The following is a 26,630-nucleotide window of genomic DNA, read 5'->3' as shown; positions in this document are numbered from 1 at the left end:
AGAGTGGGAGGGAGACACAAGAGGGAGGAGATATGGGGATACATGTATACGTATAGCTGATTCACTTTGTTATACAGCAGCAACTAACACACCATTGTAAAGCAATTATACTCCAATAAAGATGTTAAAAAAAAAAAAAGGAGAGCTTCCCTGGTGGCGCAGTGGTTGAGAATCTGCCTGCCAATGCAGGAGACACGGGTTCGAGTCCTGGTCTGGGAGGATCCCACATGCCGCAGAGCAACTGGGCCCGTGAGCCACAATTGCTGAGCCTGCGCGTCTGGAGCCTGTGCTCCGCAACGGGAGAGGCCACGACAGTGAGAGGTCTGCGCACCGCGATGAAGAGTGGCCCCCGCTCGCCGCAACTAGGGGGAGCCCTGGCACACAAACGAAGACCCAACACAGCCAAAAATAAATTAATTAATTAATTAAAAAAAAAAAGGAAAAGAATAGCTTTATTGTTTTGCCACGAAAAGGGGGCCACAGCAGGCTAATGCCCTCAAAACTGTGTCCCAACCTGGAGGAGATAGTGAGTTTTATAGTAATGGTTCAAAGAGGAAAGCGTGATCATCTTGTGGACATTCTTCTGATTGGTTGGTGGTGAGGCAGTTGGGAGTCAGCGTCATCAACCTTCTGGTTCTAACCGGCCTCGGGTCTACCTGCTTGTGGGCAGCATACAGTTAACTTCTCCCATGTGATGGGGGTTTCAGTACCTGTAAAGCAGCTCAAAGATATTGCTATGTATATCCCTAGAGGGGAACCAGGACCACTGTTTCTTGACTGTTCCTCCCTTGTCTCCACATCCTCTCCTTTCCCTGATTAGCAACTGTTTGAACGTGCCCTTTGGAACTCAGGGAAGGTCATGGAGGCTGAATGAAGCCTATTTCCTGTAAGCAAGAAGTTGGGGGCACAGAAGGACTTTTGTGCCCAGGAGCCCCACAGGGTCCTGCTTGGTTTCAGTAAGAGAGAAAAAGGTGTCTTTTGTTATGTTAATGAGGTAACTTTTGGAAAGTCCCTAGGTCACCTGAGGATGAAGGTTGATTGCCAGGGGAACTAATACTGTGATTAGAGGGTTGGAACTTTCAGTCCCACCCCCTTACCTGGGCTGGCAGAGGGGCTAGAGGTAGAATCAATAACCAATGGCCAATGATTTAATCAATCTTGCCTATGTAATGAAGCCTCCTAAAAACCCCAAAAGGTTGCGGTTTAGAGCTTGCATGTTGGTGAACTCATGGAGGTGTGGGAAGAGTAGTGCACCCAGAGAGGGGACGGAAGCTCCACACCACTTTCCTCATACCTTGCCCCATGCATCTTTTCCAACTGACTGTTCCTGAGTTATGTCCTTTTATAATAAACTGGTAAACTGGTAAACTAGTAAGTAAAATGTTTCTCTGAGTTCTGTTACTCTAGCAAATTAAGTGAACCCAAGGAGGAGGTCATTGGAACCTCTGAACTATAGCCAATTGGTCAGAAGCACAGGTGACAGCCAGGATTTGTGATTGGCATCTTAAGGGTGGGGGGCAGTCTTGTGGTACAGCCCTTAACCTGTGGAATCTGATGCTATCTCTGGGTAGATAATGTCAGAATTGAGTTGAATTGTAGAAAACCCAGCTGGTGTTGAAACCGTGCACCTCAGATTGGGACTTGAACCCATGTGGCTGGGAGTCGAACCTGGCCAAAACCCTCGGTCTTCCAACCAAGATCACACACCTGGTTTCAGGACTTAATGAAGCTCAGGTTCTTGATGTCTCATCGCAGAAAAAATTCAGTGAGAGACAAAGTGTTAGGTAAGAAGTAGATTTATTTAGAGAGAAACATACTCCACAGAGTGTGGGCCATCTCAGAAGGTGAGAAAGGCACCAGGGTATGGGGTTGTCAGTTTTTATAGGGGTGGGTAATTTCATAGGCTAATGAGTGGGAGGACTATTCCAGCTATTTCAGGAAGGGGCAGGGATTTCCAGGAATTGGGCCACTGCCCACTTTTTGATCCTTATGGTCGATCTTGGAACTGTCATGGCACCTGTGGATGTGTTATTTAGCTTGCTGATGTGTTACAGTGAGCATATACTGAGGCTCAAGGTCTAGTGGAAGTCGACTTATCCACCATCTTGGACCCATTTGGTTCTATTCAGTTTATGTCATGTCCTCGAGCTATGTCATTCTTTCAAAGGTTGTGCCCTGCCCCCTTCCCTCTTGTTTCAGTGTCTGGAGAATTGCTTGTTGAATGTGTGGGGAAACCTCCTACCACGTTGGAAATTGGATGCTCATGATGCCGAAAGCTTGGCCTCTCTGCACCAGTGCTGAATCGAATCTCGGAGACAGAGTTTTGGGTGAAATGGAAAAGAATAACTTTATTGCTTTGCCAGGCAAAGGGGGACAAAGGGGCTCCCGCCTCAAAAAACTATGTGTCCCAACCTGGGAGAATTTGATGAAGGGTTTTATAGCAATAGTTCAAGGGTGGGGTTGCTGGACAAGATTTGGGTGTGTGCAGGGCTTGCACTACCTTAATCTCATCTCAGGTGGTAGCTCTCCTTAATCTTGATGGGCTTCTCTGGTCTAATCTTGCCTCAGGTGGTTTCTTGGCTGCTCCTTCTTTGATTAACAACTGTTTGAATCTGCCCTTTGGAACTCAGGAAAGGTAATGGAGGCTGGGGTCTTGCCTACAAGAAATGGGGGACAAAAAGGCTTCTGTACCCAGGAGCCCCACAGGGTACTTCTTGGTTTCACTCAGAACACAAAAGACTGAGTGAAATTGTTCTCAGAGAGACAGCAGTGAGTGGTCTTGAAACAGGATCTTATTTCCCTGCCCAGGAATTGAACCTGAGTAGCCTGGATGAAAACAAGAATCCCAGCCACCAGTCCACCAGGGGCTAGAGGCTAGAAGCAAAGTTGCCCTGGCTCTTGCCCCTGTTTGAAAGCAAGAATGTTTCAAGGAGGCAAAAACTGCAAAAACAGGTACAAAGTTTATGATTAGAGACACAGCACAACATGTGGGATAGACACAGAGAAGCAGTTTATTTAGACAGAAGCAAAGCAGAAATACACACCTGGAGAGAAAGGGGGTGGGCATCCCCCCTAATGAGGAGGAGCAAAGTAAAGAGGTGGTTAAATCATTTATATGGGGGCAGTTCTTCTGGGTCTTTGTTCTCCTCTGGCCAATTATCTCGCTTCTTTTACCACATCTGACCTGTCTTAGGGCCCTTCCCGATATGCATGCACATCTTTTTGCCAAGATGGATTCCAGCGCAAAGGCTAAAGGGAGGTTTGACAGCACCTATTATTGGATAACGCCCCCTCCCTTTTTAACCCCCAAGGAGCCTTCCTGTGCAAGTGCAGTTGGGGAGGTTTCCTTGCCCTCAGGAGTGATAGATGTGGTTATCTTATCTCTTTGCTCAGCAGAGCCCAGCTCCTGCCATTAACTTTGTCCTTGGAGTGTCAAGGAAAACAAAGCTCCAATTTACTCCACTTGACAAACCCCAGCTGCTCAGCCCAGGGGCAGTCTACCTCCTACCTCAAAATAAGCTAGTCACAAAAGGACAAATAATGTGTGATTCCACTTATATGGTGCCCCTAGAGTAGTCAAACGGTGGGTGCCAGGGGTTGAGGGAGGGGTGGAGGAGTTAGTGTTTAATGGGAACAGAGTTTCTGTTTGGGAAGATGAAAAAGTTCTGGGTATGGATGGTGGTGATAGTAGCACAACAACGTGAATGTGCTTAATGCCACTGAACTTTACACTTAAAAACGGTTAAGATAGTAAATTTTATGTTATGTATTTTTTACCACAATTAAAAAAAATAAAAGTAACCCTCTGGTAGCTGTATGGGAACTGGCTCTGGGGCCAGGAGGATGGGGCTTGAATGGAGGAAGGGAGACCAAGGGGCAACCAGGAGGAGGCTACTGTAATGGTCCAGGTGAGAGGAGGAGGAGGCTGGAACCAGAGTGGTGGTTGTGCAGGTAGGAGATGGGGTGTGTTCTGGTTGAATTTTGAGGCTGAACCAAAAGGACTGCTGCAGGATTGGTTATGGGGTCTGAGAGAAAGTGGGGCTGGGGTTTTGGGCCTGGGGAAGGCGAGGGAGAGAGGTAGAATGGAGAGTTCTTCTCTGGCACACTGAGTTCAAGAAGTGTGAGCATATCTAAATCTTGGACTGCATGGCAATAGTCTGGGCCCAGGCCATAGGAAACCAACAGCCCCTACTTCCTGTTTCTGGGATGCTTACCCTTGAATCCCAGCCACCACGCCTGAAGAATACTCAGGCTACATGTGGTGTTTCCACCTAGAGCCCCAGCTGAGGTCCCAGACAACTAGTTTCAACTATTAGCTGTGTGAGTGGTCGCCTCTAGAGGATTCCAGCCCTGGACTCTGCTAACTGCAGCTGTGGGGGAGGCAGGCCAGCAAGAACCCACAGAACCAGGAGAGATGACAACATGGTGGCCACGGTTTAAAGCCACTGAGTGTTGGGATGACTCACTGTCCAGCAGTGGATAAATGGGACACATAGGTAACCAAAGTGTTGAGGAAATGACACATGAGGTACAATTTTTTCCCAAATGCTGTGCCCCAACTGCTGGGTAATGAAGTCTCCCTTGTGACATCTTAGCCTGATTCTGCACAGCTCCTTCTGGGGACAAGAATGGTGCTGTTCCAGTATTTAGGTCTGACTGGTATTTCTCTGATAAATTAGCTGTAATAGCAATTGAAAACCATGGGACTCGCCAGCACTGTATGTGAAAGAGCTGATGCAGGATGATATGGTAGTCCTGGTGTTGTTCTCACCTACCTGTTCCCTCTCCTTCTGCACACCCAGGAGAGTCACTCTCCTGGCCCCTGAGGTCAGTCTGGTTGATGTGTCTTGCACAGAAGTGAGGTGTGTCCCCTCCAGGCCAGAGGATTGCATTGCTGGTCGAAGAGGCTCCAGCATCCCTTCCCCTTCCTGGAGACTGTGGAGGTGCAAGTTGGAAAGGGGCTGCTCCACCAGGTGAGGCCCTACGACTCCACTGAGCAGAGCCCCTGCTGATTGAACTGGACACGCAATGTGAACAAGGAATAAATGACGTTGTTTGAGCCCCTGAGACTTAGGGGGTTGTTATGGACTGAGTGTTCCCCCCAATCCATATATTGAAGAAGCCCTAACTTCCAGTGTGGCTATACTCAGAGATGGGCATTTAAGGAGGTAGTTATAGAGTGAAATGAGGTCCTAAGGGTGGGGTTCTGATTCCATAGGATTAGTGTCCTCCAAAGAAGAGACACCAGAGAGCACTCTTTCCCTCTTCCTCTCTCTGTACACGCTCCAAGACCACGTGAGGACATAGCAAGAAGGTGGCCATCTGCAAGCCAGTAAGAGAGCCCTCACCAGAAAACAAATCAGTCAGCACTTTGATCTAGGACTTCCAGCCTCCAGAACTGTGTGATATAAATCTCTATTGTTTACATTGCCCAGCCTGTGGTATTTGTTACAGCTGCCTGAGCTGACTGAGACAGGAGTTGTTTGTTTCAGCAGCACAGTCTCGCCTATCCTGAAAGATATAACAGTGGTTAATGTTTCTTGAGCTAAGAAGGCAAGTGTGGGAGTGAGCCATGTGGCCTGCAAGGGAGGGGGCACAGCAGGTGCTAAGGCCCATCAGTGGGGGAAAGCTTGGCATTTCGAGAAACAGCAAGAAAATGTGTTCACTCCTCTCTCTTCCTAGTACAAGCTGGAATTGGTTTTAGGGGAGATTTGGGGCTGGCTCCCCCTCCCCCTTCTCCTCTGGTGCTGAGTGAAGTCCCTCTGCTCTAAAATGCCTGTGAGAGAACGTAGCTCTCTTCCTGCTCCTTGGCAGGCATGTCTCCCAATCCAGCTGAGACTCCTGGCCATGGTAGATGGGGTCAGGGCCCAGCATGCTGCACCACAGAGGCCTCATGCCCCACAGCTCTCCTGAGCAATGGCTCTGATGTCCAGCCTGCACCCTTTCCAGCTGGGCACCATGTCCCTTCCTTCCTGCCCCTGTAGCACCCTGTGGCCATCTGGACGCCTATCCCTGTAACTCTCAGCTATTGGGAGCTGGAGCAGGATGGGGCCATCCTCTTTGCACCACTTCACCCCAATCCTCCTGTCCTCTGCTCCAGTAGCCCAAGGTCAGGTACCTGGGACAAAACACCCACCTCCTGTTGAAGGCACCCCCAAACCCTGATGGCAAGCCTCCCATCACCTCATTCTGATAAGGGCATGGAGAGGGCCTGGTGGAGTTAGCACTTATGACAGGAACTCAGAGCCTTGCCCAGTGTTGCTGAAGCCCCGTAAGGAGCCTAGCGGTTTCTGACAGTATCCACACGCATCGACATCACACCCTGCAGGATCGGGGTGGGGGGGTGGACCTTCCACCCCTGCCTGGCCCCAGAAAGTTGAGCCCACAGGCCCCTTGCAGGCATATAGTTGAGGGCCACTCCCAGAAAAGCTGGAGAGGGCCTGAGTCTACCAGGGACCCCACAGCGTGAATGCTGCACTGTCTGGTTGAGGGCTGGGTCTGAGCTTACCCACCCAGTGTCCCCACACGTGACCTCCCCACCACTGGAGCACCACACACTCCCTCTGGCCTCACAGTTCCACTCTGGAACCCACCTGATGGAAAAGTATCCCAGAACAGAAAGGATGTTGGCACCAATGTGGCAGCTGAAAATGTGAAACCACCCAAGTGCCCCCTGCTGGGGGCTTCCCAAGTGAATCAGAGGACAGATGGACTGCCCTGTGTAGCCTGTATCAAGATGTATTTGTTAGTGATGGAAACCATGACAAACGTGGCTTCAGGGTAGCACAGGCTCCTTGAGGACCACCAGCTCTTCTTTGTCAGGCTCCACTCCTCATGGGCCCAACGTGGCTGCAGGGCCTCCAGGAAGCAGGAAAGTTCAGAGGGCAAACATCAATGAGGTTCCTCAATGGCAAGAGAGATCACACCCCAAATCTCAGAAGGCTGGAAGTCAGATTTCAACTGGCCCAGGAGAGGAGTGGAGTCCAGCTGCCTCCCCTCGTTCAATGGAATGCAGCGGCAGTGACCCAGGGTGACTTCTGAGGCCCTGACAGGTAAGATTTGCACTCAGGACTCTCACTGTGGAATGCCATGATGTGAGGAGGCCCAGACCACTTGAGGCGGCCACCACCCCATGAGGTCTCTGCTGACACCTGTGAGCAACCCAGCCAGCCTTTGATATGACCCAGTGCGTGCCACCAGCTGCCCACAACCACATGGGAGAGGCCCCAGTGAGCACTGCCCAATAGAGCCCGGCAAACCTGGAACCCCGAGCTGTAATAAGAAGGAACTATAGTTTTGTGCTACCGCACTTGAGGTTTTTGTTACGCAGGGATTGAAAATTGAGACAGTGATTTTTACCTTTGTTGTTTTTCAAAGAATTGTTTATTTCATACCCCTTACCACAACGTTACAGATAATAGATGCAGCACCCCAGCTGGGTCCCTGCTTACAGATACAAGGCAGCCAGCTGTAATTGTTGAGGAACCTGCTGCCATCTTCCCATTCTGCTATGCAAAACTAGACGTGCTTAAAATGTCCCGCAGTAGCTTCAAAGGAGCCTGACTACAGGCAGGCTGCAGCTGGTTCTGTGAACCTCAGCGGTGGTTTCAAGGAAGGCTGTCTGTAAAAACCACTACACTGCCGGGGCCCCCTGGGACAGGACACCCCCCAAAGAGGGTCCCCAGCTCAGTGCCCCGAGGGATCCCTAAACCCGGAAGCTGACTTCACTGACCAGTCTTGAGCTGGACACATGTTGAGATGCAGTGACCGGCTGGTGGGGTCAGCCTGGCCCTCCCATTGTGGCCTCTGGCCTCCGCCTTAGTCACCCCGGGACATAGGCTGCAGGCTGTCTGAGCATTCCCACAGTTGGCCTGGAGGCAGGCAGCATCTGCCCCGGGTTCGCTGTATGCACCATCACCTGGGCACGGGATGAGCTGGTGGGGCCGCTGGGGGTCCAGGGGTCCTTGTCAATGCCTCGGGCCATGCTGGCCAGCTCTCTGGTCCCCTCATCAAGGTCTCTGCAGGAAGAGGAGGTGTGAGCCTGGGGGCAGAGCGGGGGCCCCATTTAACCCCAACTCTGCCACCATGCTGGGTACCCAGGCCCTGGTCGTCAGCAGGCCTGGGATAGACTGCTGCCCCTAGGTGAGGGCCCCCATTTCTTTTGGCCTTGCACCCAAGGAGGCCCCTCCATCGGTGCCCCTCCCTGGGCCTCAGGCCCCTCACTCATACAAGGGGGATGACTCAAGGAGCATCACACCCACCTTCCAAGGGTGGGAAGGGGCTTCCTGGGGCTTTGTAGAGGAAGGGAGCTTATTCAGAGTGTGTATAAGCTATGTGCACCAGGATGCCCTAGGCAGAGAAGGGACACTGGGGCCCCAGGAACATTCTGGAGGACACCCTCGCAATTGCCAGGCTCTCCTCTGAGTCTGGGACCAGATCTCCCACCTTCCATATCTTCAGTTCCCTAGGGGCCTCCCCTAGCCCCCAAGCCACAAACCCACCCATTCTCCAGGCTGAGCAAACCCTGGCCCCATCCTTGTCCACCTGGCCCTGCTCCCATCTCCCGCTTACACTGGACTTTGCTTCCTGAGGCTGCCTGGCTGCTTCCTCCCTTTAAGATGCTGTCTCTCTCCTTCCCCCCCAGTATAGGCTCTCCTAATCTGTTCACCTCGGGCATCACTTCTTCCAGGAAGCTTTTCCAGATCTATGTTGTCACCCACACCTAGTTCTCAGAAAAGCTCTAGGCAGTAGTAGGAATTAAATTATCTGTTGGTTCAATGAATACGTGAATGATTCAATTAATTAGCGGAGAGGAAAGTCAGCTTAGTGAGCAAGTCCATGGACTTTGGAGCCACACAGCCTGAGTTCAAACCTGGCTTCATGCTTAGTAGTTATGTGATTCTAGACAAGTTTCTTAAAATGGGATAAAAATAGTGCCCACTCCTATGGTTAGAACAGGTAATATTTGGAAAAGCTAAGAACAGTGCCTGGCATAATGTGAGTGCTGGGAAGCGTTTATAAAATAAAAGTAAGGTCAAGGGGCAAACCTCACCTTACTAAAGACGATTTCACCACCAATCAGTGGGAGAACTGGGGTATCTGGGCCTTGCCTAGGATGGCACATCCTGAGAGGCAGCAATTCCTTCCCCTATTCCACTTGGGTTTCCCAATTGAGACACAATACAGTGTGTCACAGGTCTATAATGGGGAGAGGGTGCCACAGGGCAGGGGGCAATGGAGAAAATTCGAAACCTGCCAAGGAAACATGACTATATGAAAAGGATGTGCACTAGCAAGACAACCCCAACATAACTGAAACAAAAAGGAAAGTGCTTGCAGCCAACTGACAGGTAAGGGTCTCTTCCATAATGTACACAGAGCTTCCAGTATTTATGAGAAAAAAACATCAGCAGGCAATTCAGCAGAGCAAAGTGAAAGTGACTAAAACCAGCAATGCAACTGCTAAGCAAAGGTATAGAGAAAACACTCTTTCTCAATGTTAAAGAAATGCTGATGAAAACCACCTATGTAACTCACCCCTGCTAAGTAAGTGATGGAAAACAAATCATTAACACTCAGTGACAGTACAGGTGTAAAAATGGCTCAACTAGTGCCAGGTTCCTGGAGAAAGAATTTGGTAATAAAAATATTCGGACTACTTGGCCTAAACAGTCTGTTCCTAGGATTGCCCCAAAATGTCATCTCAAAAAAGAAAAACAGCTCTAAGCACAAGCATTTACCCAAACCTGAGCACAGCAGTTGAAGTATCTGGAGCATAGCTCCAGGGGCCTCAGACCACCATGGCAACACAATGACATGCCAAGTCAGGTGGAAAGGGTGCAAGGCGGCATTTCTGCCATGGCCATCATGACGTAGGCCTAATGTGTATCAAAAGCTCAAGGGAAGGAGGTAGGAAACCAGTCCTTCCCACAGGCCTCGCCACTCCAGGAGTCAGCCAGGCCTGGTGCGTTGAGTGTGGACATGGGACCAGACAGACCTTCGCCACGCCTGCACAGGCCACCACCTCCAGCACCTCAGTTTCCTCACGTGCACACCAGGATCAAGAGCAGAATTAACAACAACGGCTGGCACTCACTGAATCTGTACTCTGGGCCCAGTCAAGGCCATTGACTTATATCACCTCAACAGGGCCGGGAGGTGAGCCCTGCCATAATCCTCACTGTACAAGGGAGGAAAACGAGGCATGAGCAGTTGTCACACAGCAAGGCGTCAGGCTGGGGGGCAAGCACTTGGTTCCCTGGGAGGTTCCTGTGGGGACAGGCTGAGGAAATGAGCAGACTGCCTCTGCGACGCCAGGGCAGGGCAGAGAAAGCACTAAATGGGCCAGAACGTCTGTGCAGAGAGGAGGCACTTGGAGAATAAAAGGCACGATCAGGACGCAGCACAACAGGGCTCCAACCAAGAAAGAACTGGAGCCCATAGGAAGCATGGGACCAGAGGATGCAGGGGAACGGTGACCCCTGAGGATAGCAGACGGGGACAAGAGACCCGTTACACTATTCTCTCTGCTTCTGTGTATTCGTGAAATTTCCCCATAATAAAGTTTGAGAAAAGAATACCTATGAGTTCAGAGTGATACAAAAACAACAAAACAAAATGAGAAGGAAAGGAAGGAAAAAACAGAACTCATTTTCATTCCTCATAGAGGGAATAACAGAATCGCAACAGAATTAAAATCATTATTCTGTAACCCCCAGGGCCAAAACTGATTCTGGCTGGAGCATCCCTGGATGCTAAGGCCACAGGTCAGACATCATGGGGGCAGCAGAGTGACCCTTAGCAGAGTCCCTTCTTCATCGCTTGACAGCGGACTCATTTCAGCCAAGAGCGCCCAGTCCTCGTGCCTGCAGGGGGACAGCCTGACCCATATCTGTGATTCACACCAGCACCGCCCATGGGGCACCCACATGAGCAACGCTGCCTGAGTGCAGTCATGAGGGAACGTCAAGACAGTCCAGAGCACGGTGTCTGTAGGAGGCCACTGGCCTAGAGTCCGCAAAAGGCAATGCTGCCAAAGACAAATATCCTGCCCCATTTAAGGAGCCCAGAAACCGGACAGCCCTGTGATCCTGGGGTCAGAGGGTGCTCACTCAAAGCTAGTAGCAACCCTGGGAGATGTTCTATCTGCAGTCCGTGTTCAGCCAAGATTAGACTCCTTGAGTCAAAAAAAAGTATGTAAGAAATGTCCTTGTATTGGTTCATAAAAAGTGTGTGTGTGCGTTTCTAAAGAGAGACAAGAAGAGACAGAAACTGAGAGACAGAGGAGCAGGGAGGGAGATGGGAGGAGAGAGCAAGTTGACAGGGCACCATGGGTCCTGGTGAAGGGAAATACTTGTGCCCAGAAGCCTCCTTCTCTAGACAAGGGGTGACAAGATAAAGACACGGGGTGGAGCGCAGCTTTAGGCACTAGGGTGCAGGGTCTGACACGGATACTAGAAGGACCATCAGCCCCTGTCTTAGGGATGGGAGTTGAGGCCCTGGTGAGCCTGGGCTCGCAGCATGCTGGGGCCCCCCTGCCCTCACCACTGCCCCACCGCCCCGTTGCTCTGCCCATGCCCACGTGGTGAAGCTGTGGTTGTCATGAGCCTGGATGGGCTGGATCCTGGCCTCGCCACTGATGTTGCGTTTGTTGTTGAGGCCCTTGAGGCCGAGGGAGGCGGCCTGTACTGTCTCTAAGTCCTCGCCTCTCAGCTGGAACCACAGCTGGGCTGCCCTGGAGAGAGATGGGGAAAGGACATTCAGGTGCATGTGTGTCCAGGACACCGCCTGCAAGCCTCTGCAAGGCCGATAGTGAGTATTTTAGGGCCATACAGTTCCTGAGCAATTACTCAGCTCTGCTGCTGTAGGTAGAAAGCAGTCATGGATGATGAGTAAATGTCAGGAAGACTATACTTACAAAGACAGGCAGTGGAAAGTTCTTGAGATGAATCAAGCTGATGGCGGCACAACACTGTGAATGTAACTAATGATTCTGAATTGTGCACTTCAAGATGGTTAAAATGGTAACTTTTATACTGTAAATATTTTACCACAATTTTAAAAATAGCAAAAAGAAAAAAAGGATAGGTTTCCGTGAAGAAAAGTAGAGGTGGGCCAGACTCCACCTGCAGGCCCTAGTTAACCGTCATGTAGTCAGCCCTTCACGTCCACACAGAGCAGAGCATATACTGCGTGTGTGCACAGTCTGCAGAATGAGACAATTCCCTGTGTACCTGTCACCTGTCTTATGGAAGACCAAGCGAGCGAGCCACGTGCCCTCCACGGCCTCAATGCTCTGTGAACAGCAAGATGCCAAGATCCCAGCAGCCCCGCTCCCTGACACACCCAGGAGTCTCGGAGTGACTTGCAGGTGCCCCGCGGCAGTGCCAGGTCACTGTACCTGTTGGATCGCCGCTGCTCACTCCTCTTCACACACTTCATGAGGCAGCAGGTGAGGAAGGCCATGGACATGAGCATGATGATGGCACAGCTGACGATGGAGGAGATCACGGCCACCTTGAAGCCAAAGGTTTCATAGGGAGGCACAGCTGCGAGTGAGACAAGACCAGCTCTTGGGCCAAGCCTGCCCTCAGGGAGCCCCGTTCCATGGGGGAGGCAGGGAGGCGCTGGCAGCTGAGGTGAAGGTCTGTGCAAATTGTTGTAGGGAGTGGGGCTATCAGGCAAGATTGCCCCCCAAGAAGGGGGTGTTTGAGCAGGGTTTTGGAGGGTGTGTAGGAGTTTTTGGTGGCACACTGGGGGAAGCTCTGACAGGGAGTTCAGTGATAGTCCCTTTGGCTCCCACCCACTGCAGACTGGGCCCCTGAGACCAGAGGACAGCAGACAACACACAGTCTATTTTCACAATGCCTCAAGTGGGCAAAACCCTATGGGGGCCTATGTGCTTTCTCGGGTCACTTTCCAGGAAGGTGCAAAAGCAAGAAAAATGCCAGTGTTTGGGGTCAAAGGGCCTTTGGCACATTATCAGCTGTGTGACCAAGAACTAGCTATGTGCCAAGAATTACTTCTATCAGGTTCTAAATGATGTTCCTGGGAATCAAGGCCCAGGATCCTAATTTGAACAACACCGCATACTCTCCCCTGTAGTGGACACTGATTACGCTCCCCAGTCCCTAGTCCCCCAGCCCTAGCTGGACACTGGCCGTCCAGACTGAAGACTACATCTCACAGCTTCCCCTGCAGCTACATGTGGTCACATGACCATATTCTGGCCAGTGGTGAACAGGGGGGAGGGGTGTGGGACAACTTCTAAGAGCCTTCCTTGCCATGCAACTAATCCTGTAACAACTGCCTAGATCATGCAGTTGAGGTCATGCCTAACAGATCCATAACGTGGAAAGGACCTGAGTCCCCACCATGGGGTGCTGTACAAGCCTAGGACTGCCCATCTTGAGGGCCATGGGCAAGAAAAAGCTCTCATAGCCCCCATTATTTTGGTAACCCCCATTATCTTGGGTTTTCCATCTCTTGGAGTCTAATCCTAACAGATACTCTCCTTCTCAGAGATTCAACCACCACATGAGTATTTCAAAGGCTCTGAGAAGTCCTGCAGCCTATTAACCTAGGCTTTTCCAAATTATATTGACTATAAAGCCCTTTTCAATGTACAATACACATTAACACAATATATGTATCCTCACTTTGGAAAATGCTGTGCTGGGTATTATCCTTTAACACCCTGTATAACAAATACAACTAGAAAACCATCTCCTCCCCCAGATTGGGGCCCCATGGCCAAGAAATCCTATTCCCAGTTCTAGAATTCTTGGCACATGAAACATCCTATTAATGTTTGCTGCATGTGTGTATGAAAGAACATAGTTTTCTGCTTAACAGATGAAGTACTAGCTCAGACAGCACAAGTAACCTCTTGGAGATGACAGGCCAAGTCAGTGGCAGAGCTAGAATTTGGAGCAGCTGCTAGGACTTGAGTCTACACCGCTGACATGGAGCCCCAAGGGACCACCAGCACTGGGAACAGGACCCTACACAGACGCCCATGGAACTTTCTCTGTGGACACCCACACCATCCATGTGACAAAATCAGCAACCCCCCACCAGGGGTCGCTGCTGAGCTGGGTGCAGCTCACAGGGAATGGGGCTCACTCTTGCACATGGGGGTCTCTGAAGACCACTCAGCAATGTTCCCCTTCCAGACACAGGTGAGGAGGCCAGACCCCACCATCTGGTGGCCCGAGGGGCAGTGGAACACGATGACAGTCCCCACAGAAGTGCCGTCCCCACGAAGTACTTGGAAGGTGCCCTGCAGGGGTGGCTGCACTTGCACACACATGCCTAGGAGAGAAGAGAGGAGAGACAGAGTGAGGACCTCACCCTGGAGGGCAGGGGCTTCGCAGGAGCCCTCACCTGGGACAGGCGTCATTGACCCAATGACCACACGATGCTCTGGAGAAGTTCACACAGCCACCCAGACAATTGGAAGTGGCGTCCGTGTGACTAGTGGCTTGGGAACAAAAGTGGAGCTAATCCCTACATTAAGTGAAATCTAGATGCTCTGAAGACCATGGTGTTGATAAAAGAAACACACATCTAAAGACAATAAAAGCAAAAGGACAATTATTACCCAAGTGTAGCTCAAAAGGCAGAATCAAGGGGGGAAGAAAGGACGGAGAGAGATCAACAGATGTGATTTCATTAAAAGTAAAAAACAAAAACTTTTGTTACTCCCTAATAACTGAAAAACAAACAAACTCAGATGAAAAAATTAGGAAAAGGTATTTGGAAAACATAGCACAAAGGTTCAACACCCTTAATTTATAAAGAGATCTTATACGTCAATAAAAGCTGAACATCCAAGTAAAGCAGAATGGACTGGTGTGTGAACAAGCAAATCACGAGCTACAAGTAGCCAACAGACATGAGAAAATGCTTGCCCTCATAGTAACTGAAGAAACACTATTTCAAATGAGAGCTAATCTTTCACTCCTCCACTTGGCAAAAAGGAAAAAAAAAAAACCATGTGTGAAGTTAGCAAGGGCCTGGGAGCCACTCCCCTCAGACTTGCTGGTGGGGGCACAGATCCAAACCTTTCTGGACAGAGTCTGGTAAAGTGTATTAAGAGCTTTATGTTGTGTACACATCTGAGAATTTAGCCAAAGGAAGTAGTTATGTATCTGCTGCCAGGATTTCTATACCAGGATGTGTGTCTACACCCACATCTCCAGCTGTGGGGATCAGTACAGTTAATCAAAGTACATCTGACATGAATGCCAGCAATGCCATCCTAAAGTGTTACAATGATGTCCTTATATAAGGACACAGAGAGGCACTCTGGATAAAGTGGCAATCACAAGCATTTTTATAAAATTGTAACAATGACAACAGCTGGCACATGGAATTTACTGTGCTGGACACTGTTCCAAACGCTTTACGTGCATTAACTCATCAATCCACAAAATACCTCCCCACTTGACAGGAAAGCAAACTGAGGTACAGTGTGGTTTAATCATTTCAGTCACACAGCTGAAGTCACACAGCTGAAGTCACACAGCTCCTATGTTGTAGGGTAGAGATGTGGAACCACACAAGGAGGCTCTGGGCCTACCTTCTCAACACACACGTGTGACAGATACATCACGTGTCCCTTGTGTCTGGCTTCCCTTGCTTAGCACAATGATGGGAGAGGTGCTGTGCTGTGTGTGTTGGCAGATGTCCGTATTTATGGTGGAGCAGAGTCCCGTTGTATGGATGCCCTTGTTTGCTTCCCTGTTCCTGCTGATGGGTGTGTGAGTTGTTTCCGGTGTTCATGAATACGGAATGAAGCTGCTACGCATGTTCTGGAGCACACCTCCTGGTGCCTGAGTGCAAGAGGCTTTTCCTTCTGCTTTTCTGGAACTTTCAGATTTTGAGCACTGTATACTACTAGTGTATAAAGCAGTTAGTCTCAGGCAAAAGGGAGACTGGTTGAGCTGATTGTCCGGCCTGTGGCTGAGGCAACACTGACCAGAGGCAGCGTCTGTGTCCAACTCCCTCCACACATCCAGGGCCTAGGTGGGAGCAGTGGTGGGGATTCAGATAGAGGCTGGCACTGCCCAGGCTGAGGACCACATTATTCCACACCAACCCAAGACAACCCTTCCCCTGTCCTCCACGGGATACCTCCAGCTAGGACTGTCCCCTGGGCACCAGGAACAGATGTCCTAAAGCCCACTCGGCCTGCCACATCCAGCCAAGCTCCTGCACTGGCCCACCTGCTCATCACTTGGCCTGCCCCATTCTAACTTTGATGTTAGCCACTATGCCCTCCATCCTTTACTTGCTCCAGCCCCAAAACTTGGAACCTACCTGGACTCTTTTTCTCAGTCCACAACCAATTCACCAGCAAACTTTGTGGGCTCTGTTTTCAAAATATATACCCAGAACATCTGTAGTGGGCTGGAGAGTCCTCCAAAATCCATATCCACCTGGAAGCACCCATGAGGGGGATCCACTGTGGAATGCATGGTACCCCATTTCACATAGGCTGTGGGGACAGAGGACACCCGGAACTGCCCAAGGGCAGTAGCTGTCACTCAGGAGGGCCACACACATGCATTCACACACCCCGTGATAGTGCTTCACATGTCTGTGCACAACCAGCCCTGTCCAGAGGGGAAACTGAGGCTCAATGAGGTCAAGTCACCCCTTGCATGGCCCCATTGGCCCTACCCCACTTAGGGTGAGGGTGTTAACAGGGCAGTGGCAGAGCCAGGCTTCAGCCTCAGTCTTGCATTCTGCCCTCCAGGAGGCCAAGGCTCCTTGACCCTCGCTGTGGGCAGTGACACTGAGGGACAGCGTTTGGCTGAGATTGGCCAAGCTCCCCCTAGCTCTGCCCTACCAAGAACCTGGGGGGGGGGCCTCACCAGGCTGAAATGCTGGGGGGAGGAGTGTGAGCCTGGGGGGTCCTTGTGGTTTGTGTACCTAGCAAGGAGGGGGGGCTGACATTCGAACAGCACAAACAACACTGGGCACCTAATGGATACTTCACCGTATTTCAGCCATATGAGGAAGACCATCCATCTCCATCTTACAGATGGGGAAACTGAAGCAGAGCAAGGCTGGATGACACGCTGAGGGTGGTAGGGGTGGAAGTGTGCTGGGCCATGGCTGCCATGTAAACTGCACATCTGGGAGGATTTGGGCTTCCCTGTCTGCAGATGGCCATCATTAGTGTCACACTAACAATGGCAATGCAGGTCCGATAGAAACATCTGGTCAAGAAGGACCCCAGTTCCTGACCTCACGCAGCACTCAATCATCTGCAGAGGACAGCAGGGAGGGAATTGTTATTATCGTCATTTTAACATGAGCAACCAAGCCTGGAGTGGTGGCTGACCTGCTCAACACCCACAGATAGAGAGGGCACCCACAGACAGGACTGACGCAGAGCTTAATATTCCTAATTAATAGCAGAACAAGGGAGTGTGGGTATTTGCAACATACATGTAACAGAGCATCTTTCCTACATAAACAGCACTTACATAAGACATGACAAAAATTACAACAGAAAAAATGGTTAAGTTAGAAAAGAAAAATATGGAAATAGCCCCAAACCAGGGGGCAGAGCAATTAATTAAGAAAATTAAACAGCATCCACATCAGAAAGGAAGCAGCAAAACTTCTCCATTAAATGACATGATCCTGTATCGAGAAAATCCCTAGGAATCTGCTAAAAATCTACAGGAACTAATAAATGAGTGCAGCGAGTTTGCAGGACACAAGATCAACACACAAAAATCCATTGTATTTCAGTACAGTGGCAATGAGCAAACTAAAAATGCAATTAATAAAACAATTCCATTTACAAGAGCATCAAAAAGAATAAATTACTTAGGAATAAATTTAACAAAAGAAGTTCAAAACTTAAACTCTGAAAACTACAAATCATTGTTGAGAGAAATTAAAGAAGACCTAAATAAATGGAAATACATCACATACTCATGGGTCAGAAGACTTAACATGGTTTAAGACGGCAACGCTCCTCTGCTCATCTACAGATTCAACATGACCCCTATCAGATCCCAGCTGCTACCTTTGAAGAAATTTACAAGCTGATCCTACCGTTCATAAGGAAATACACAAAGAACTAGAATAGCCCAAACAACAATCTTAAAAAAGAAGAACAAAGTTGGAGGACTCGTACTTCCTTATTTCAAATTTTACCACAAAGCTACAGTGATGACCACAGAGCGGCACTGGCATAAAGAGAGACGTATAGGCCAATGCAAGGCTTTAGACTCCAGAAATAAACTCATATTTACAATCAACTGATTTTCAACAAGGGTGCCAAGACAATTGAATGGGAAGAGAATAGTTTTTCAACAATTGGTGCCAGGAAAACAATACTTACATGCAAAAGAAGAAAGTTGGAGCTCTCCTTACATCATATACAAAAATTAACTTAAAATGACTCAAAGACCTCAATATAACAGATAAAACTATAAAAAAACTCTTAGAAGAAAACAGAGAGGTAAATCTTCCCGACCTTGGATTAGGCAATGGTTTCTCAATGATACCAAAAGACAAACAACAAAAGAAATAGATAAATTGGACTCCATTAATATGAAAAAATTTGTGCTTCAAAGGATACTATCAAGAAAGTGAAAAGACAACCTACAGAGTGGGAGAAAATATCTACAAATCATCTATCTGATAAGGGACTGTATTTAGAATGTATAAATTATTATACTGAATTATAAAAAGACAACCCAATTTATAAATGGGCAAAAGATATGAACAGACATTTCTCTAAAGATATACCAATGGCCACCAATAAGCACATGAAAAGATGCTCAACACCATTAGCTTCAGGGAAATGCAAATTAAATCCACAGGGAGGTACTTTTTCACATCCACCATGAAAAAGACACATGAAAAAAAAAAAAAAAACAGATGATAACTGGTGTACCAAGAACGTGGAGAAACTGGAGCCCTCACACACTGCAGCTGGGAACGTAAACGGGGCAGCCGCTTTGCAGTTTCTCCAACAGTTTCGCAGAGTATTTCCAAATGATGCAGCAGTGCCCCTCCTAGCAATATACCCAAGGGAAAGGAAAACACATCTACATGAAAACTTGTACACAAATGTTCACAGCAGCATAATTCATAATAGCCAAAAAGTAGAATCCACCTAAATGTCCATCAACTGATAAATGGATAAATAAGATATGGTCCACCCATACAATGGAATATTTCTGGAAATAAAAAGGAGTGAAGAACTGACATGCTACATGGATGAACCTTCAAAACACTATGCTCAGTGAATGAAGCCAGTTACCAAAAAAACACATATTGTATGATTCCATTCATATGAAATGTCTACAATAGGCAAATCCATAGAGACAGAAAGCAGATCAGTGGTTGTCTGGGGCCAGGGAGAGGGGGAGTTGGGAGGTGACCTCTAAGGGTCTAAGGGATGCAGGGCTTCCTTTTGGGGTGATGAAAATGTCCTAAAATTGAGTGTGGTAATGGTTGCACATATCTGTGAATATACTAAAAGCCATCACGTTGTACACTTTAAAGGTACAATTTAAATGTGTGAATTGTATGGCACATGAATTATACCTCAGTAAAGCTGTTAGAAAAATTCAGGGGAAATATTTATTTCAATTAAAGAAATGCAGATTTGAAACCTAAGTTATTATTTTTGGCTTCTTAGCTTGGTCAAGATCAAAAAGACCAGCCCACCAGGTTGGTGAGGGTGTGGGGGAAGGGGTGCATAACCCCTGGGGCAGAGGGCACAGCAGGGAGGACCTGAGAGGCTGTCCTGCCCTGTAGCAGAGGACAGGCAGTTGCTTGCAGGCAGGAAGGGGTGGGGAGCCTGAGCTGGGAGCCCCAGGGAGGTAGGGCAAGGAGGACACAGCACCCACCCTGAGCCTCCAATCGGACATTTCCTGATTACCCTCACTGGCCTCGGGTCCTCCAGTACTCAGTAGTACAGAGGGATGCCAATTTTGATTCTAGAGTATAGGCCCTTAATTAATCACCACGCTTTGTTTCCAGAGGTGCCAAAGCAGGAATGAATGAATGCATGATTGAATGAATGAAAGAACTAACAGTTGAAAGCTGTGATCAACACTCCCCCAGGAAGAACCTCTTTTCTTTTTCAGGATCCGTGGACTTGGACATGTGCTGTTCTTCCAGCCAGGGAAGTGGACTGGGGTTTTGGAACTGGGTAGACACAGCAGGGCAGCCACGGGCCAGCCACGTGGCCCCTTCCCCAGGGTCACCGGGCAACCAACACTTCCCAGTCCCCAATTTAGAGCTGCCACTTCTCTATTCTTCCATGGCAGAGCACCTTCTTTCTCCCGAGCCCCATATGGCCCTCAGAGAAGCAGGGCCCCTGTGGGGGGATCAGCAAGGGTGAGAGCTTTGTGGACACTTGTCTGCCCAGCACCTGCACCAGCGCCTGGCAAATGAAAGAAGGAAGGGATAAACTTGTATTCATCTTTTTTTTTTTAATTTATTTATTTTATTTATTTATTTTTGGCTGTGTTGGGTGTTTGTTGCAGCGCGTGGGCTTTCTCTAGTTGCGGAGAGCGGGAGCTACTCTTCGTTGCAGTGCGCGGGCTTCTCATTGCAGTGGCTTCTCTCGTTGTGGAGCACGGGCTGTAGGCGCGTGGGCTTCCGTAGTTGCGGCACGTGGGCTCAGTAGTTGTGGCTCACGGGCTCTAGAGCGCAGGCTCAGTAGTTGTGGCTCACGGGCCTAGTTGCTCCGCGGCATGTGGGATCTTCCCAGACCAGGGCTCGAACCCGTGTCCCCTGCATTGGCAGGTGGATTCTCAACCACTGCGCCACCAGGGAAGTCCCTGTATTCATCTTTTAAAGATGCAACTAGGACTTTATCAAAAAAGTAAGATGCCTTGAGGGAGGGACAAAGAGATGGCAAGAGATATGATGAAGCAGGCCTACTGAAAAGTTATGGGTAGGATAGAGCTGGGGGTGTGTGGTTATAAATTCTTTCAACTCTGTGGTATGTTTGAAAAAATTTTAAACGTGGGGAGAACGCCTCAAGCATCACTGCTGACTGCCTGATATGCCCCAGCTGGCCTGCCAAGCCATGAGGGGTGGCTGTCCAGCTCCCTAACCAGAGCACAGCCCAGACCCTGCATTACCTAATGGCCCTGGCATGGAGAGTCACAGACAGGAGAAAAAGCTCCAGAAACAGAGGCAGCAGGCTGGTTCTGCAGCCAAACGTGTCTGGGTGTAAACCACACTTAACCAGTTGGGTGACCAGGTCACCAATCTGGTCCTCTGACCCACCTGTAAATGCTGCAGAGGGCAGGACAGGGGCTGACTGAGATGACGTGCAGCTCCAGCTCCAGCCCCAGCGAGGAAACCACCAATGTCGTAGGGAAAGGGCTCGCCTGTCAACAGCCACATCCTGTGCTGCTGCTCGGTTCCGCTATGGTTAAGGGTGCCCATCGTGACACAGCACTGCAGGCTATTTCACCACCCAAGGGGGTCACACATCTTAAAAGACAGAACTAACCCCTCACCCCAAGAGGCCCAGAGCCTGTCCTGTCTCCTGGAGCCTCATCAAGGTGGGAGGGTGAGAGGTGACGCCACAGAAAGGAAACAGGCCTGACCTGCAGATGCCTGCATGGTGTGCATCAAACTGAAGACTTAAGGGAAAGGTACAAGAAAATTTGAAGCACAGGCCCAACGAAAATGCCGCTGCCCCATAACTATGCACGCTGCGTGGCTGGGGGCAGGAGGGGCCTCTGAGAGACTCGGAATGGAGGGCTTTAAATGCAGTCATGGCCTCTCTCCCCAGGCCTCGTACTCTGCATTTCCAGCCAGCCAATACAGGGGTCTCATGCCCATCAGAGGCAGGGAGCCCCTGCTCCTAGCATAAGTGTATTGTTTGGACGGCTCTTCTTTTAAAAATGAAAATGAAAGGTCAGAGGAAATAACTCTGGTAAAGAAGGTAGAGGGAGGATGAGCCTTGCCCATGGCCCGCCCCCTCCTTGCAGTGACCTTCCCCTACCTGGGAGGCAGGGAGCTTAACCCCCAGTAATCCAAGAGCCCAACCAGGCTCAGAGGAGAAGGCAAAGAAGCCAAGTGGGCCTGGTCTGCTAGGAACCCAAACCCCACCCAGCCCCTCTCCACCAAGTCTGACTCTGCTCCACCACCTCTAGCCTCAGGTCCTGGACCTGGTCTTTGCCTTGCTTAGACTCATTTTCCCAACCTGCAAAATAGGGTGACCTGCCCTCCGGGGTGACAGGAGTGGGAACACCTGGTGGAGACCTTAAACCTGTGCCCGGGAGCTCAGGAACGTCCCCTAGGAGGAGGCTCAATACCTCATCCTACCCCCCACCCCAAGTCCACAGCACCCAGGATACCTGCACCTGCCACCCCTACCCGCCACCCGCCAGACTCCAACAGGATGGCCTGCATCCCTTCTCTGGGCCTGGAAGGTCAGCAAACACTTTAGGCTGGGCCCATTTTCCAGATGAGGAAACTGAGGCCCAGAGACTTTTGAAGGCCCCAGGTGTACACTGGCAGGGCTCCCGCCAGACCTTTCTACAGGACTTGTGACACGTAGCCCAGGTGGGGCAGGAAGGTGGCACAGCATCAAGGGACTACAAGGGCTTCAGTCTACCCATCTTCTAAGGATATTCCATGAAACCACCAGCTGGCTCCAGAGACCACATCCCCTAACCACTGCAAACCCAGCCTCTGCTCACACTCCTCACTGCACCCTCCACAGCCTGGAGACCCCTGGATCCCCTAGCTGGGCCCCCAACAGTCCCTCCCCACACTTGGTGTCTAAGAGGCAAATCCCACCTCCTCCATCCCCTGCTGAAAACCCTCACAGACACCCAGTTACCCCTGTATACCCTTCCTAGGACTGGTCCCCAAAGGGGAACACCCCCCAGCTATCCTTTCCTTCCAGCCCTGTTGCCTGGCCCTGTCCACTTGCGGCCCCCCTCAGACACTGGATGCTACACTTCCCCAGCCTTCCTTTGGCTGGACCCCTGCACCTCTCAACCTTTGGTGCAATTTTTTCTCTGCACCCTGCATGACCCTATCTTTTTTACTATGTACAAATAAATCTCAAAGGAGAGGAAAAACAACAGAAAAAACAAAGGGAATGGATTTGATGCAAGCAAGATACAAACCAAAAGCAAACCCTATAGACTCACTGGACAGTAGAGAGGCAGACCTGCCCATCAGGTGTTCGCCCGACACTCCCAGCTCACTCCCCAGCCCCAGGCAATGCTCTCTCCCACCCCCTAACACACAGGGGGTGCATGGCCTGACCTAGACAGCCTGTCCTCCCAGCCCATGCCTCCCCCAGCCTGCCTGGCCAGTGGGGGTGAGAACAATCCTTGGTTGTTAATCTTTTATCTGGAACCTTGGACCACAGGACCATCCCTCCCATCCTCCTTTCTGGAGCCGACACGGCCCCCAAACCCTGACCTCACCCGCTGAGACCAGGTAAATAAGTTACCTTTTATGCTGGCTGTGACTGTGGACAATAGGTACAGTGGGGAGATGGGGGGAAGCAGGCCACTGGACCAGCCCACTAGGGGCCTGGGTCCCTCTGGGACTGGAAAGTCGCTTCTGAGTCTCAGTTTCCCCAAGTGGAAAGAGGAACCCTCAGGAGGAATGTCTCAAAGAGAAATTAAAGATTGACGTGTACAGAGGTACTCTATGGAGAGTGGGACCACCCAAGACCCCAGCAGTGGGGACAGCCACATGCAGAAGGCCCATGCCCTGGTTGTGTGTCCTGAGGCAGGTTCAGGGTTCAGAGCTACTGCAAGCCTGGCCCTTGGCTATGGTCCAGACCCCGGTCTCCCAGGCACTTCCCTGATAGCAGGTCAGCTCACACACCCAGAATATATATTCTCCTCCAGAACATAACCAGGTAAATTCCAAACCAGGAAGAGCGCACTTCCCCCCCCCACCCCCAAATCTCTCAGGGGAGAACATCGAGGCTCCAGGGAACCTCGTTCATCCAGCAGCTCTGCCTGTACCATGGTGGGAGGCCAGAGCTGGGCCTTAGGGGCACATAGGCCACATTTAGATTCCCACCTACTCCCTCTGGGCTTTGGTCTCCTCCATGAAACGGGCCCAGGGCTGGCCCAGTGGCTGGGCTGCAGGAGTGAAGCGAAGAGGATGTCCACAGAGCACATCCTCACCCACCCAGCAGTCCTCCTGCTGTCCCCTTTCAGGGGTATGGGGGAGGGTCACCTCTGGCCACTGGTCTTCCTCTGGCAGGGCCGTGTTCCTGGACAATCTCCTCCATCAGGGAGTGCTGGAGCTGCCCTGGGAACAGGGCCAGGGGCAGGCCAGGGGCCTAAGAGCAGTGGGAGGGTGGCCTCCCAGTCAGCCATTCAGAGCAAGGCCATAAAGATTTAAGGCCTTGCTCTGAGCCGGCCTTCCCCCACCTGCCTCTCCCCGGTCGTCGTGCATGGGAGATGAGGGGAGAATCCTAGGACTCTGTGTCTGGACTCTCATATCTCCTCTAGGAAAAGCAGAATAATGTGCCCATTTTACAGATTGCAGGAAAAACACCCATCCCATTGCTGTGTTTTACACAGTGCCAAACTGTCTCTAAAGACCCCCGCACCCATCACTTCACTGCCCCACAAGGAGAGGTGGGTGCCCATTTCAGAGCCCAAGAGACTGGGGCCATGGGGCAGAGGAGTGGATGAGTCAGGACAACAGCATTACCCTGGAGCAGAACCATGCAAGGATGGGTGCACTGGGCCCTCCCTGGCTCCCCCTGGCCTGTCCACAAGCCTGGGGCAGGTATACAGGGCCCACCACTTAGCACATGGAGAAACTGAGGCACAGAGCTAAAGAGACGCACCGCAGGTCGTTGTGTGTGTGGGGATCCAACCCTAAATTCCTGGGAAGGACTCACAGGCTGGGACCCACAGGGCTCACATCTGGGAGGAGGCTGAGCAGCAGCAGGTCAGAAGTAGGGCTGGGGCCAGGCCTGGCAGGCCAGAGGGCAGGAACTGGATTCTGAGACCCTCTTTCCCCCAGGAGAGTCCTCTGCAAACAGCCTTTTATATATAGTCAGGTCCTCCCCTTCCCTGTCCTTGGCTGACCTTGGGCAAGTCCCTCCACCTCACAGTGGACACTCACCTCCCCAGGCAGTGCTGCACAACTTGCACACACATTGTCCTCTTCACACACAGGGGCAAAACACCAAATTCAGGACTGGGCATCAGGCTGCCCGAGGGAGTCAAAGAAAATAAACCGACCCCACCACACCAGGGGCAGTATCAGGTCTTAGCTTCCACACCACCAAGCCACATGCCTCTGCTTTGTGACTTACTTCCCTGGGCCTGTTTCCCCATCTGAGAGGAAGCCAGCATTCCCCCCAAGGTGGCAGGTGTCACTGTTTTAAGCATGACTGGCTGCATCCAGGGGGGTGTGTGTGTGTGTGTGTGTGTGTGTGTGTGTGAGACCTGTGCCAGCCTGCTCTTTCAGGCCCAGCTTCCACTTGTGCAATTCAGCGCCTGGCCTGGGGCACAGGTGTGCAGAGACCCTCAGGCTTAAGGGGGAGCGGGCAGTGTGCCCTAAAGTGAGCCTCCAGGAACATCTGGGGCTCAAGGTCCGGCTTTATCTTTGTTTCTAAAAGGGTTAGATTTTAGACGCATTCATGGAGCAAGGCCGACATTCGAATCCGGGGCTTCAGCTGCAATACCCCTATCCGAGCAAGGCAGGAAGGTGAACCCCCTACAGAACAATCTCGAAATCAAACATTTAAGATAACAGCCAGCCCACTCCTCCTTCCGGAGACCCGGGAGCCTCACCCCAGGCTCGGCTGCAGCGGGACCTTGAGCAGTCACTCCCCTCTCCCAGGTTCAGTTTCCCCGCCTGTGAAGTGGGGCTGGGGAGCTAGCTGAGGATCCAGAACACCTCCCTTAGATGAGGCCAGTTTCGATTTTCCCACGTCCGTCACACCGACATCCCCCGCACTGAGGCGGCCCCCACTGGGAAAAGGCGCGCACCTGGGTTGGCGGGCAGCTGGACGCCGCCGCCTGGTTTCTGGCCGCTTGCCACTGGGCTTCGGCTCCGCTGGGGCGCCTCCGGGGCGGACGGAGAGCGTCGGGGAGGTTTGTCCTCCGACTGTGCGCCTCACCGCGGCAGTGCGGCACCCACCGCCCCCGCGCAGGGCTGTGCACCCCGCGCCTCAGCTTCCCCGTCTGAGAAATAGGCGCAGAGCCCCGCTCGAGGTCTGCGGCCTCGGCCCTCACCTGTGCAGTTCCCCGGGGCGGGCGTGGCGTCCCCCATGCGGCCCCCGGGCCTCGCCCTGCGGCTGAAGGTCGTGGCCTCCTCGCGCATCCCTGCGCGCTCCGCGGCGTTCGGCCGGACTACCGCGCAGGGGCCAGCGGGGGCTGGGCCGCCTGGTCACGCCCATCCTGGGTTGAGGGCGGGGCCGACCCCGCAGGAACCCAAATCCCCGAGGGGGCGAAGCCAGCAGAGCGGGAAGTCTCGCTCCAGGGCTTTGCGCAGGTGTTGACCTCTGCCCCTGCGCCTCCGACCACCAGGGCCCCCCACAGACCAGGTGTTTTCGGTGAGTAGCACATGTGAACCCCATCTGTCTCACTGTGGGTCAGGCCCTCTGTGGTGAGTGTCGATATTGTAGG

The 26,630-nt window shown here is 51.2% G+C and overlaps 1 protein-coding gene across 3 annotated transcripts; it reads right to left on the bottom strand.

The window, feature by feature from the left end:
- Positions 1-7,364: 7,364 nt before the first annotated feature.
- Positions 7,365-26,348, bottom strand: SUSD3 (sushi domain containing 3). 3 transcript variants are annotated; one of them, XM_036854243.1, is made up of 5 exons: positions 26,238-26,348; positions 14,125-14,313; positions 12,401-12,548; positions 11,582-11,734; positions 7,365-8,018 (listed from the first exon to the last, which is right to left on the bottom strand). In XM_036854243.1, the coding sequence occupies exons 1-5, from the start codon at positions 26,323-26,325 to the stop codon at positions 7,823-7,825; spliced, it is 774 nt and encodes a 257-aa protein (XP_036710138.1). In that variant the 5' UTR covers positions 26,326-26,348; the 3' UTR covers positions 7,365-7,822. The 3 variants fall into 3 exon arrangements, with proteins under 3 accessions (XP_036710138.1, XP_036710139.1, XP_036710140.1); XM_036854244.1 differs by lacking the exon at positions 26,238-26,348 and adding an exon at positions 25,992-26,162; XM_036854245.1 differs by lacking the exon at positions 11,582-11,734.
- Positions 26,349-26,630: the final 282 nt, after the last annotated feature.

Source organism: Balaenoptera musculus, chromosome 6, assembly GCF_009873245.2.
Source record: "Balaenoptera musculus isolate JJ_BM4_2016_0621 chromosome 6, mBalMus1.pri.v3, whole genome shotgun sequence".
Taxonomy (NCBI): domain Eukaryota; kingdom Metazoa; phylum Chordata; class Mammalia; order Artiodactyla; family Balaenopteridae; genus Balaenoptera; species Balaenoptera musculus.
Note: the sequence above shows the minus strand (reverse complement) of the source record. Positions and strands in the feature narration are given on the sequence as shown.